General features: G+C 34.1%; 1 protein-coding gene across 2 annotated transcripts in view; it reads right to left on the bottom strand.

The window, feature by feature from the left end:
- Positions 1–12,282, bottom strand: part of Nup43 (nucleoporin 43) — a 43,332-nt gene extending 31,050 nt beyond the window's left edge. The window contains exon 1 of one of the 2 annotated variants that reach the window (XM_035354413.2): positions 11,990–12,282. In XM_035354413.2, the coding sequence (XP_035210304.1) occupies positions 11,990–12,091 (102 nt within the window). In that variant the 5' untranslated portion in view covers positions 12,092–12,282. The remainder of the gene's footprint in view (positions 1–11,989) is intronic. The other variant, XM_035354412.2, reaches the window with a different exon arrangement.
- Positions 12,283–13,307: the final 1,025 nt, after the last annotated feature.

Below are 13,307 nucleotides of genomic sequence, written 5' to 3'. Positions count from 1 at the left end.
AGGGTATCAAAATTTACACAAAAAAAAGCTTAATATTTATTTGTTTACTTTATTAAACATTTCTTTCAACGCGTGCATGCCTAAAGTATACATTATGCATAGTCGAAATTAGAAAATTGCAACCAGAAAACTATTTGATATGTATTCGTGATATTTATAATGAATTTGATTTAAATCATGTAAAAGACAGAGTACATCGAGATGAAATGGTACTACATTTAGTAATGAACTACAAGCCGAATAAAATAAAAACATCTGCCCTGAAGATATGGATAGTGCTGACAGATCAACTTCCAGTTCATTGCGCGCCGCGACGTTCCCATCCCCCGCAGAGCAGCGTGATATTAATAAACAGATTTCGGAATGGTTAGAAAAACAAAGGATATGCCTTTATCCATTTTTTGCAGCAATTCCACTTTTCGTTTAATGGATTTCGAAACATACTTTCGCTTTGTAGATCTTTTACATATTAGTAAATATATATCGAGAATTCTATTTGACATAATCGAAAGTTGAAGCTTACTTTTATAAAATTGCTCTAACAGTCTGCAAAAAATAATAAGCCGGATCCAATTCGAAGATTAAGGAACAACGCAATCTGCAACATTAACTGAATTAGATAATTTTAGCTTAGCTTATACCGTCCGTTATACATTTAATGCGCATGCGCACATGCATATTCGCAGCCGTAAAGGTCTTACGCGCATGCGTCAACGCGACGCATGCGCAAAAAGTTTGTAGCTTTGAGGTCAGGATTATACAGGGTTGCCACTCAAACAGGAGAATGAAATTCCCTGGGTTTTCCAGGTATGTTTTGAGAAAATTCCAGTCTATCCGCGTAATGTACGTTGGCTGTGCTAAGAGGTAAATTAATTATGGTATTACTTGTACTGTGTCGCAAATTCACTTAATTATTCAATAAATCCCAGAGGACATTTATTCTTAATTATTCTTGGTACACTTTGTTTGATAATTTTGTTTACTTTTCCGCTTAAAAAAACTTAATAAAATTTAAGATATATACATTGGATAACAACTGTACGTTTTATCTAATTATTACTCATGATCATCCCCAGTTCAACACGAGGCTAATCCGGTTCTTATAAATCACAACGCAATGCTAAAAGTTAGGTTAGATTTTAGGTAAATTTAATTTGTGTGAGGTGTATTCTTAAAAGGCACCTTAACACTTGAAAACACAAATATAATTATAATAGGAGTTGTTTTCTCCACTGAAAATTGAGATTAGAATCTGCCCAATCTGGAATAAAATAAGGCTTTTTTTGCAGATATTCTACAGCTAAACGAAAGAAAAAAATCTATTTGATGATATTTTTTTACTACATTGAGGTATTTTATATTTATCTCGCAGCATACATAAGGAAAAAATATGTGCATTAAATTTCGTGATGTCATCATACTGCTAAAATTAATTTCAAGATTATGCCAGAGAAAATTTCCTGAAATTTGGAAATATTATTTACTAATGATAAATAAATTTAGAGGGAAGAAGCAACATTAAATGATATGAATAACATAAAAATAAAGATACCCTAGATGATTGATTACTATTTTTTTTATTTTACTGCAAAATGACAAAGTATTTATTGAAAAGAAAAGAAAAAAAAAAAAAAAAAAAAAAAAAGATTTTGCGGTAAGTATACGATACGGCCTTCGCATGATTTTGAAAATTGTCGCCAAGAACAAAATGACCCATTTACTGCTCATCATCATGTCGCCAAATCCCGCTGTACCATACATGGAGATTATTCTGACCAAAGAACGTCTATGTAAAAAGGAAATTGAGAAACACGTGTTAAGAAGAAACGTTCTTTGACAAAAGAGAAAACTACGAAAATCCGTTTTTAAATGATTGCAAAAAATCCAAGAAGAAACGTTTTATCAAAGAACGTTTTTTCTTGGATTTTTCTCAATAATTTTAAAAACGGATTTTTGTAGATTCCCCCCCCTCAAAATAACTAATCCATGAATTAATTTACTTGCGCAAAAAAATATTTTCTTTTCCTTAGAGTTTAAAGACATTTTAAATGATATTCATTTTATGAACTCTTGTTAACGCGACCTTCGAAATTCGACACCGGTTTCGAGCTTTGGCGACAGATATATCGCGCATGCACAGCTGTTTCCCGCTATGATGGACCAAGTCATGTCTGTTGCAGAGAGGTTTTCCTTCTTTACAATACATATTTTTTTATTTCTAACCTTCATGGTACCATATACTAGGATTAAACCCATTTTGTTTTATACGAGAACAGGTACTTTCTTTAGTTCATGCACTGCACATGCGATTCTCGAGGTTACTGGAAACCAAAAGTTGCGGGAAACTTGCTTTGTCTTTCTAAAAAGACAATCAAATTGGAGCTGCGAAAACTGCCTGAATGACACTCACGTGATACACAATTCGCCAAAAAAGTGATCTCTTCCGACGTCGGAGCAAAACTCGCCTTTTTTGGCGGGATCGTTGTATGAAATTCCCTGACTTTTCCAGATTTTGACTAAAACACTTAAACTCTCTGACTTTTCCCTGAATTTTTTGGTCAATTTCCGAATTCCCTGACCTTTTCCGGTTTTCCAGGTAGCGTGGCAACCCTGATTATAGATCATTCCGGATTATGGGTGTCCGAATTAACGACTTTTGACTGTAGTAAATAACTATTTCAGATCATTATTATAATTTAAATAAAAATTGCTAAACATAACTGAATGGACGCCTGCATCGCTATTTCGCTATTGACTCATTGCTAAAGCATAATTTCATCTCGTTGGTTGTTCAAACATTATTTTCTATAATGAATGAAGCCTTTTCTTTGAAAATATTCTCAGTAAAGTGCAGAATCGCTCACTTAGTTGTTTGCCGCTTTTTACATGGGTAAAAACAATTGGATTTTTGTCAATTTTCTTTTACTTTTTTAAGTGAAAATAGTTCGATGTGCACATGGATATCGAGTATGTGCAATTCTTAAAAACGTGTCAAACAGTGGGCGATTCTGCACTTTACCCAAAATTCTATTGCCGACTTTTCGTCATGGGCAATTCCCAAATTGTTAAATCCATAGGATATTGAAAAAGGATTTAAAAATTAAACTAGTATTTCAATGGCGTCTTAAGAAATATAGAACTATATAAACTTACGCAATCTGAAATCAGCGCATATGCTAGATTCGGCGCGCTGTTAAATGGGAGCGTTTGCAAGATTTGGCGCTTTTGCGCATACATTTTCACTGCAATTTTTTACGGTTCTCAAAACGGAATAGTACCTAGATTTCTTCAAATCTCCCATGCTTTCATCAATATGGTCATCAATGTGCACAGTTGACAAAAGGTTAACACATTTGTTCTTTTCAGCCATATAAGAAACTAGCATTATATCCTTTTGAAACCCCAAGAGGGTTGAATGTTGTTCTCTATTTTTATTTAACACAAATTCAGGTGGAATAATCTTATCCTAGTCTTGTCGAATCTCCTCTCTGCCCAGCTTGTGGAGAAGAAAAAGAAACACCTTTTCACTTCCTGAGACGATGTCCGGTGTTTTCTGTCCCTAGAAACAAATTCCTTTTGTTTCCCTATATTAGCTTTGATTAAGCCCTTCTATACAAAGGGCTCTCTGGCATAATAGGGTTTCTGAACACCTACAGGTAAGGTGAATTTGAAACCACACGAAACAAGTATTGAGAAGACCTGAGAGTTCTTTTTTTTTTTTTTTTTTTTTTTTTTTTTTTTTTAAAGAAACTACGCAGAGATTTTCCTCTCATAGCTGTGTTTTGGAATATAATTTGGAAATAGATATCAAATCTTTATACACCACCTGGCCATTTGGCTTGAGAAAATACCTCTGCCCTCCCTATTTAATTACCGTATTTGATGGCATGTAAGACGTACCCTTATTTAGAAGGCCACACACAAGGAAAAAAGTTTCAATAGTCCGCACGACAGTGCAGTACCGCAATAATTTAAAATGTGGTTTCTTTTAGTTCTCACGTTTCATGAAAGCCAAATAAACAATCATTGAATGCAATTACCAAACATATTTTTATTAATTAAAATTAACAAACGGCAAGCTATTTTGAACATGATATGTAAATTTCAATAATGAATAAGTGAATGAACGGCAAGCAATCAAACATAATCCAAAATAAAGCAGAAACAACAAAAAACACAAATTCAAGGAAAACGTTGCCTATCATGAAATTAGACTTTAATCACTTTCAAAACCATAAAAATCCTTTTCACTATCATTATCAGCGAAAACGAGAATATCGTCATCACTACTGTTTCCATCATCGCTAGTATGACCTTCTTCGAAGTCTTCTGTTCCGTCAAGAGCATTACCGATTCCGCACTTCTTAAAGGACTTAACAATTACTTCAGCCTTTAAGTCCTCCCAAGATCATTTTACCCACTCGCACACTTGTGAAATAGAAACCCGCTTCATTCTACCTAAGGGTGTGAGGACGTGATGAGGCTCTCCTATCCACTTGTTCCATCATTCTCGCACTTTTTCCTTAAATGGCTTATTCACCGATACATCTAAAGGCTGCAATTGGCTAGTCAGTCCACCAGGAATGACAGCTATCTGGGTTTTAAATTCTGTTGCTTTATTCTTTATGGTTTCAGTTCTACGGGCACTACACTGATCCAAAACCAAGAGAGGGTTTTCTTAAAAGTCCACCACGTCGCCTCGCCCATACGTTCTGTAACCACAGTTTCATTCCAGCTTTGTCCATCCAGCCTTTCGGATGAACATGAACAATTACACCTGTTGGAAGTTTTTCTTTCGGATGAGTTTTTCTTTTGAATATGAAAAATGGTGATAGTTTTGTGCCATCAGCACAACATGTTAAAACTACCGTATATCGGGTTTTTTCATGACCTGTGGTTTTTATGTTTATTGATTTAGACCCTTCAATACTCACAGTCTTGTTAGATGGTACATCAAATGTGAGTGGAATTTCATCCATATTTCCTATTTGACCGAGCTTAAAAGAAGCTTTCTTGCATGCATTTATAACAAACCTATGAAATGCTAGTATTTTTCTTCATAATCTGCTGGCATTTTCTGTGCAATAGTTGTTTTTGTGCGCATTGATAAACCTTGCCTTTTCATGAACCTGTAGCACCAGCCCTCGGACCCTGAAAAGTTCTGATTCCCATGTTTTTCTGCAAATCCTTTGGCCTCATTGATTATCATTTTGGTTGAAACACTTATCCCAGATTTCCTTTTATCTATCACCCACATTTTTACGGCATTTTCAAGTTCAGCCCAAGATGGAGCTGGGCATCGAAGGTTATGTTTTTGTTTTTTAGCAGTCTTCAGTTGATCTTCCTGCAGTCGCCAAGTACGTATCATTTTTCGGTAGGTGGTGGACCGAAATGCCTTGCTGCTGCTCTGTTTCCATGCATGTTGGCATAGTTTAACACTCCTAGTTTATGCTGAATCGTATAGCTTAATCTCTTGTTTCCTGTAGTCATATTTTCCAGGGTATTTTTTTTAAACAAATAGTTTTAAGCACTGATACTGACACGTTTATACAGAGTAGCACCGATACCGACACGTGTGTCGGCTGAGTCAAAGAAAGTTTATGTAAAGAAGGAAAGGCTCCATAGATGTAATGTGACCGTCGAACCTGTTCGAACTTCGACATCAACTTCGAGCTTTGGTGCTTTTTGGCGACAGCTATTTCATGCATGCACAAAATAATTATGGCAGATGTAGAAAAAGTTATCTGTGTCTAGACCTTTATCCGGGCTAAAAATAGCATTCAGTATTGAAAGTTAACCTGTGTCCTTCACGTATAAGATGCAGGTAACTGTTTTGAGACCAAATTTAGGAAACAAAGCGCATCTTATATGCTGTCAAATATGGTAATTAATTTTTTTAATTTTATTTTAGACTTACCATCGCACCCTTGTCTGGTCAAGAGTTTGCATTTGGTGGTTTGGGAGGGATTGAATCGGCTCTTCATCCAATTGGGAAGTTTTCGCGATTTAACAGACACCCTGAATTTAGAGATGGAATCTTTTGCTGATACTATATATTTGGTGTCAGTTTGGGATCTTATCTATTTATTTATTATTTACCTTTCACGGGAGTCACCATTTAAAACCTTTGATTTAAAAGATCAAATGGCGGAAGAGCAATGGGCAACATTACCTAAGCTCTTTTCCTTCTTTTCATAAGAAGGAAGTGCCACTAATGTTATGTTATCTTATCCTTGCATATTGTTCCAATGATAGAAATTTTATTTTTCTGTAAGAAATTGGCCAATTCATAACTGGTATACTAACTATCTGTGGTAACATTTCTTCCAGAATTGTATAATGAAGCTAGGATGCACTTTGCTATTTCACAAGTACTGTTGACTTTCTTGTATGGCCCATCTGGCTGTTGACCTGAGTAAATTTCCATGTTGAAAGTATAGAAGGTTCTAAAATCAACCACAGTAAATATCTTTATACCATATCTTGCAGGTTTCTTAGGCATATACTGCCGAAAGGAGCATCGCCCTCGAAAAGGTTCTAGCTTTTCGTCCAAAGTCACGTATTCCCCTACATGATATAATTTCTGACAATTTTTGACAAAATTTTCAAATCTCTTATTGGAGCTAATTTATCACTCTTTCTTCTGCCATCCCACGTTTCGACATCATCGACTCGTAAAGCATGAAGAATGAAAAGAAAATTTGTTTTACGAAAAATATCCAATCCTGTTCCATCAGTCACCCATAATTAATGGTAACATGGTCAAGTGAGATTATTATTATGCCAAGCAGTAACAACTTTAGGGGGCATGACAGTGTGATGGCCCAAGATACTGAATGCTGAAGATTCAAATTTGGGTCAAACTACCAGTATTCAGCAGTTATATTGCTCAACTGCTTGTGAACTTGAACAAAAGTATGATTATCTTGTTAGTGAAACCCATGACATAAGAAAAATCTGGAAAATTTATAAAGTTTCCAAGATTAAAACATGGTCGATTTTGTTATGAATCCCATGGTTCTGACATGTTTTAAATGTACTCCTGCCACACAGATAGAAGCTGAATTATCATTGTCCTGCTTACAACAGGTATAACATGTCAGTGTAGAATCTGAAGGAAAGTTTAGGTTATTCGAATATGGCAAAGAATAATGGCTATCGACCTGAAGAAGGATGCCTTTTTGAACAACTTTCTAAGGGAAACTGGCTTGTATTTGCATTACATACGAGGAATACTAGAAAAATCAACCATGCAGCCAGCCCTTTAACCATTATATGAAACCAAATCAAACTACCAGTATTCAATGGTCTTATATGAAACCAGATCAAACTACCAGTACTCAATGGTCTTATATGAAACCAGATCAAACTAACAGTATTCAATGGTCTTAACCAGTTGTAGGAAAATCTGAAGAAAATGATTGCAATACCATGTAATAAGAAATTAACTATGTGTTGCATAGCAGGATTACTTTTTGAAGCGTCGAGGTAGAGAATACTTTTTTTTTCTTTCTTTATATAGGTATTTGGCCATGGTATTCATTACACATATATTCTCTGTCACTCATACAAAATACTAATATTTTTAGTAAAATGTGTCTTTTTCATTAAGTGCTACTGTACATATAATAGATTAATGGATTCATTAGTACAACTCTAATATATGCCCTAATTTCACCAAATGTGGCGATATGTGTTCTGCGCTGGTTTTTGGCACGATTGCATGTTCTATGGCAACCCTGTTGACGTTGAAAAATCTTTGGCTGGAGCTCATTGGTTCGCCTCTGTGTCTGAGAAGATGAGAGGGAAAGATAAAATGGTAGTTGTTGAATTGAAGTTCGGCAAAAGGAAATATGATTGTGGATATCCTGTTGAGGGGTAGTGGGTATTTAGAAGTGTGGAAAGAGGGTCTGGGAGATTATTTTTAATGGCAGTGCATAATAAAAGTAGGGATTTGTGATTTTATTTATTTGTGAACCATAGTATAAATTTTCTGGATAGTGTGTCTGGCTGTAATGTAAATACAATAGTGATTACGTGGCGGCATGTTAAAGGCGGTATGAAATTTATATTTCTGCTATTCGAAAACGCATTAATTCATGGTAAGTGCATTTTATTTTATCCTTGTTCTTATTTTGTAGAATGTTATGTTCATTGGTTCTTTAGTATGAATTTCTGTCGTTATTGTTGTTTTTTTAAATTGTTTGAAATTTATTTTAGTTTATTTTGTTGTTTAGTGTCTAGACTGTACAATTCGTAGATGTTTAAATGAAACAGAACGCTGTGTATATGGTATTATTTGAAATTTATTGTTGTTATGTTATTTTATTAAAGCGAGGAGTGCGAAGATCGTAGATTCCTTCCTTGCCTAAATTGTGCAATTCGTAGAATTTTTTTTAAGTTTAAACAGGATGCTGTGTACATGGTATTCTTTGAAATTTATTGTTGTTATGTTAATTTATTAAAGCGAGGTCTGCGTAGTTTGTAGATTCGTTCATTGCCTACATTGTGCAATTCGTAGATGTTTTTTTAAGTTAAAACATTTCGCTGTGTACATGGATTCTTGTCAAATATTTTTGGTTAGAAACTTTACGTTTTTGCTATCTAAATTTTTTATTTTTGTTTCGGATTTTTAGCTAAATTGTGTGTTCAAAACGTAGTTTTTGCATGTGTGAAAACCACGTTTTTGGAGACATTTTAGGCTAAAAGTTCAAAATGTAGACAAAAAATTTAGATAGTAATATGGCAGCGTGAAGTTTCTCGCCAAAAATATTTGGCGAGAAATTTGGCGACTTGAGGGCGCATATCAGAGTAGTTCCGATTCATTACTAAATAATACATTTAAAACATTAATTTTACACAAGCAATTTTTCAAAGTTGTTTTTGAATTTAACTGCTGATAGCTTACAATATTTTATTTTGAAACAACTGCCTTTTTCATAATAAATTTGGCAGTTCCAAGAATCTTCAATAATATTCAAATCCTTTAAAGTAGCATTGTAAATAAAACTAGAAGAAACATTATACATCTTGTTATCTTTCAAGATTCATTCAAACTTTGATTAATTACTCAAAGCAGTGGTTTACTAACTTTGATCACCCTGGGAATACATAAAAGTATTTTGTCATCTCAGAGAACCAATAATAATTTTTATTTCATTCTAATCATCTATTGTAGATAAACACCTAGCATCCTCTGAAAAGTAATAGTTAAAATGCATTAAAAATATAGTATCAAATTTTTAAGTACGAAAACTGATTTAATTCTTATTATTTTAGGTAAAAATAACAATAAAAATTTAATTATTTAAAACATATATGATTGTGGCCCATGTTAATCATAATATTTCAAAAGCTCTATGGTTCTGCGTGTTTAGTCTTTTAAAAATTATGTAAGAACATAGCCGTGTTATTAATTATTCACCCCCGCCAATTTTCACCACCTCATCCGGTAGTGACGCACCCAGAACAGTCGAGAAATATTATTTGTGTAAGGCAAGTGCTTGTAGAACCAGGTTGCTACCTCCCATAAACCAATTCGCCAGGTTACCAGCTTTGAGCTTTTATCACCATTTTTGGCAATGTTTACATTTAACGGATCCTTTGTGGAAGCGCTTCCAAATAATCTTCTATTAATGGTGAAAGGGATGCATGGGACAAAACACGTTGAGAACTATCTTAAAAATCTTGCATTAACCAACCAATGAATCAACAATCAAAATTTTTTATACTAGTTTCACATTACTTTGTCATATCATCATTTTTGTTAATTCATCATTACCATGTTATTATGAATGCTCAAAGATCGATCTAGTCATTACACTGGGATAGGTCTATGCCCAGGTATCTGCAAATGAATGTTCCGTTCAAAGATGCATTTTGACATTGTATAAGGTATTTCTCCTGCCTTCTTAGCATGCCTTTGTGGTGTAGTGGTCAGCACGCTCGGCGCATATTTGAGAGTTCTGCAGTTCGAGTCGCAGCGAGGGCATTGCTCATTTTCTGATCTCTCCTGCTTTGAAATAATCTTAGATTAATAACGGAGATTTAAAGCTAACACATGGAAGGCCTTGACTTTTTGACCAAACTCAATTTTGAAATGTAGAAACTGTAACCAGTTAGAACTTTTAATTTTCTACTTTATATACCTTCTGTATTTAACTGTGTTTTATTTTTTATATTCGTCATTATCAAGGAACTTTCCTTAAACATATCTTACAAAGACGGTCTGTTTTTCCTGCACTCCATATCGTGAATCGTGTATGTCCGTTTCAAAGCAGTGGTATAATTACAATTGTGTACCATATCATCTTCCTGAATTTATGCTCAAGAAACTTTGCAATCGCATATCAGTTGGCGTCACATATCCCATAGGCCAACTCAGCAATGTCTCTATAGAAGCGACGGAACTAAAAAAAAAAAGGTGGTGGATGTTTATTCTCCACCACCAGGATTTTGATTAAGTTCCCCTAATCCCCAGTCGCCCTTTAAAAGGGGAAGTGTATACGACATTTCTCCCGTCCTCATGGTGTAGTTGTCAGCATGCTCGGCACGTATTTGAGAGGTCTGTGGTTCAAAACCTGGCAAGAGCATTGCTCATTTTTCCTGTCTCCTGCTTCGAAATAACCTATGTCTCTACAATTTTTAGTTCTCAGTCCTAGAGTTAATGACAAAGTAATTTTAGATCATTTATTTCATTATTCAGAAGCAATATCAAAGTAATTTTAGATCATCTAATTTATTATTCAGAAGCAATATCAAAGTATTTATTTCATTATATTTAATACGTTAATTTTTAATTTAAGTGAAGCAGGTAAGAGACTAGTGATAATCAAAGTGCCTTATTTTTTTTTATTTTTACATGATTTATTTATTTTAGTTCAAAGCATTTCTTCAAATAAAATTGGATGAGAAATATGTCAATGTAAAATTTTAAACTAGGAGAAAAATTGCAACCTTAGTTTGGTTTAGATTTTGAATAAAACTTTATAAATTTCAGGGGCACACAGATAGAAATCTTTCAGGAAAAGTAAAGTTACAATTCCTCCTCTTCCACAAGAGGAAGACCTGTGTCTGATCATCCTCAAACCCTGTTGCATTTTATTCAAAATATATACCCAACTAAGGCCACACGTTTTGTTTAATTTTGAATTTCTTTAATTTCTTCAAAAAGTGACAAATTAAAGCATAATAAAAAGAGATTGGAAAATATTTAGTTGATACACTATTTTCTAATAAAGTTTCATTACATAGTGTAAGGCAGTTCACCAAAAAAATACAAACTTTTCCTACAGTCATGTCACTATACATATTTCTCAAAGTAAAAACAAATGTTCACTATTTACATAAACATGGAATAATTTATTTCAAAGAGATTTCTAATTTAAAACTGCACATATTGAGGTGTGAATTAAAGTAACAATTATACAACAGAAATGCACAACATTTCAAACTCCTTCTTTATGTTTTGGATATTCTATCCCATTACTGTAATACTTAATATTTGATATGTACAATAGAATGTAATGCATACTAAAATTTATCAAAAATGTACATGCAATGAAAGAAGTTGTTATTCTGCAACAGGTTAAATATTTTTTAGGATTTCATTGCATTTACCATGATGAAACAGAAAATTAAATGAACGCAAATTGTTTGAATACATGTACAACTATAATATTTGTTCAGCGACAAAGTTATTAAAAATGCTCTTAAGATTTTGAACAAAAATTAAATTTTAGACTGAAACGGTATACTTTCATTATCTTTTGGAAAGCAGTATTTATTTTTAAATTAGTTTTCTGTCTCGTATCATGCGGTTTAAAAATAGAGGGATATTACCATGCTACATGGGCATTACATGAACTACTGAACTACAAAATACATTATGATATGGTCTGTTTTTTCAATTAAAGCATGAAAGAAATATTTAAGAATATAAGAATTAAGTTTATTAGATTAATAATTACGCAAAATAGATTTAACTCACATCATCATCATAAGAGCCGGTAACAAACATAGAGGTGCTTTTTGGAAGCCATCTAATTCTGCTGATTTTTCGCGACACAAATTTTATTTTCATTGGAGACATGACACTAGTTTCCAAAAATTCATAGGGGAAAGTTCTACGTTAACATGTAAACGTAAGTGTTCATTGACAAAAATTTAAATATCGCGGGAAAGCCGTAGTCCTAGCATGCTCAAAACTCATGAAATATTTTAAACCCTCAGCTTGTAGAGGCATTTTAAAAGATTAACCACGGTTCATATGAGGCTTCGTAGTAACAAAAAATTGAGCGTTAGGTAGTGAAAATTATTCGCGACTGTAGTGATAGCCATGCCAGAGTTGTTCCGCCTGACTTCGAGTTTGCCTAGATCATTGCAGTGGATTATTTAGAAATTTGGAGCATACAGCAGCCGAGTGGAATAAACCCCGAACTTGAATTTTCGCAGAGATCATGCGTTCGACCGCAGTCGAACTCGAAAATAATTAAGGGGACTTGTATATATTACTTCTACTTAATTTCGCCCCTTAAAGGCCCTCATAGGATCCATTACACCGAAAATGAGAAAACAGTACTCTTCATTTTGCATCTCAAATCTGAGTTTTGCGAGAACAACAACAGAACAGATTATCTCTGACTTTAATAACAATTACGCAACAATTCCACTCACTAAAACATCGTTCTAGTTCAACCATCACATCTTGACACTCAAAAATAAAATACGATCTGTGTGTGTGTGTGGAAGTTATTGACTATGTTAAGAATTTAAAGAACAAAAGAGCCTGGTATTGACCAAATCAACAACAAGATGATGAAGATGCTACCACTCAAGTTTATAATATTCAAACTGACCAATATTTTTATCACTATAGTTCGATGGAAATAATTTCCACAAGAGTGGAAAACAGCTAAAATCACTCCTTTTCTCAAACCAAAAAAAGCCTGCATCTGAACCTTGGTCGAACCTTTGTCGCATCGAACCATTAGTCTATTTCCTTGCATAAGTAGGCTTATAGAAGCAGTTATCCTCAAAAGAGTACGCGATCATCTGGAAGCAAACAATATACTGATCCCACAACAGCTTGGATTTCGGAAGTCGTTGTCTACATCTTATCAACTTTATCGTGTTGTGGAACACATCTCTGAAGGAATTCACTACAAGAAGTATACTGGGAGTTTATTCCTGGACGTAGCACAAGCTTTCCACCGTGTCTGGATGTACGCACTAATATACAAAATTAAACAATCTGCGCTTTCCAGATTACATTACACACATAATTAAATCCTACCTAATAGGTAGAC

This window comes from Stegodyphus dumicola, chromosome 9 (assembly GCF_044657685.1).
Source record: "Stegodyphus dumicola isolate Sdum_Otavi_A_Nest chromosome 9, ASM4465768v1".
In the NCBI taxonomy this organism is placed as follows: Eukaryota; Metazoa; Arthropoda; class Arachnida; order Araneae; family Eresidae; genus Stegodyphus; species Stegodyphus dumicola.
This window is presented reverse-complemented; position numbering and strand designations above follow the sequence as displayed.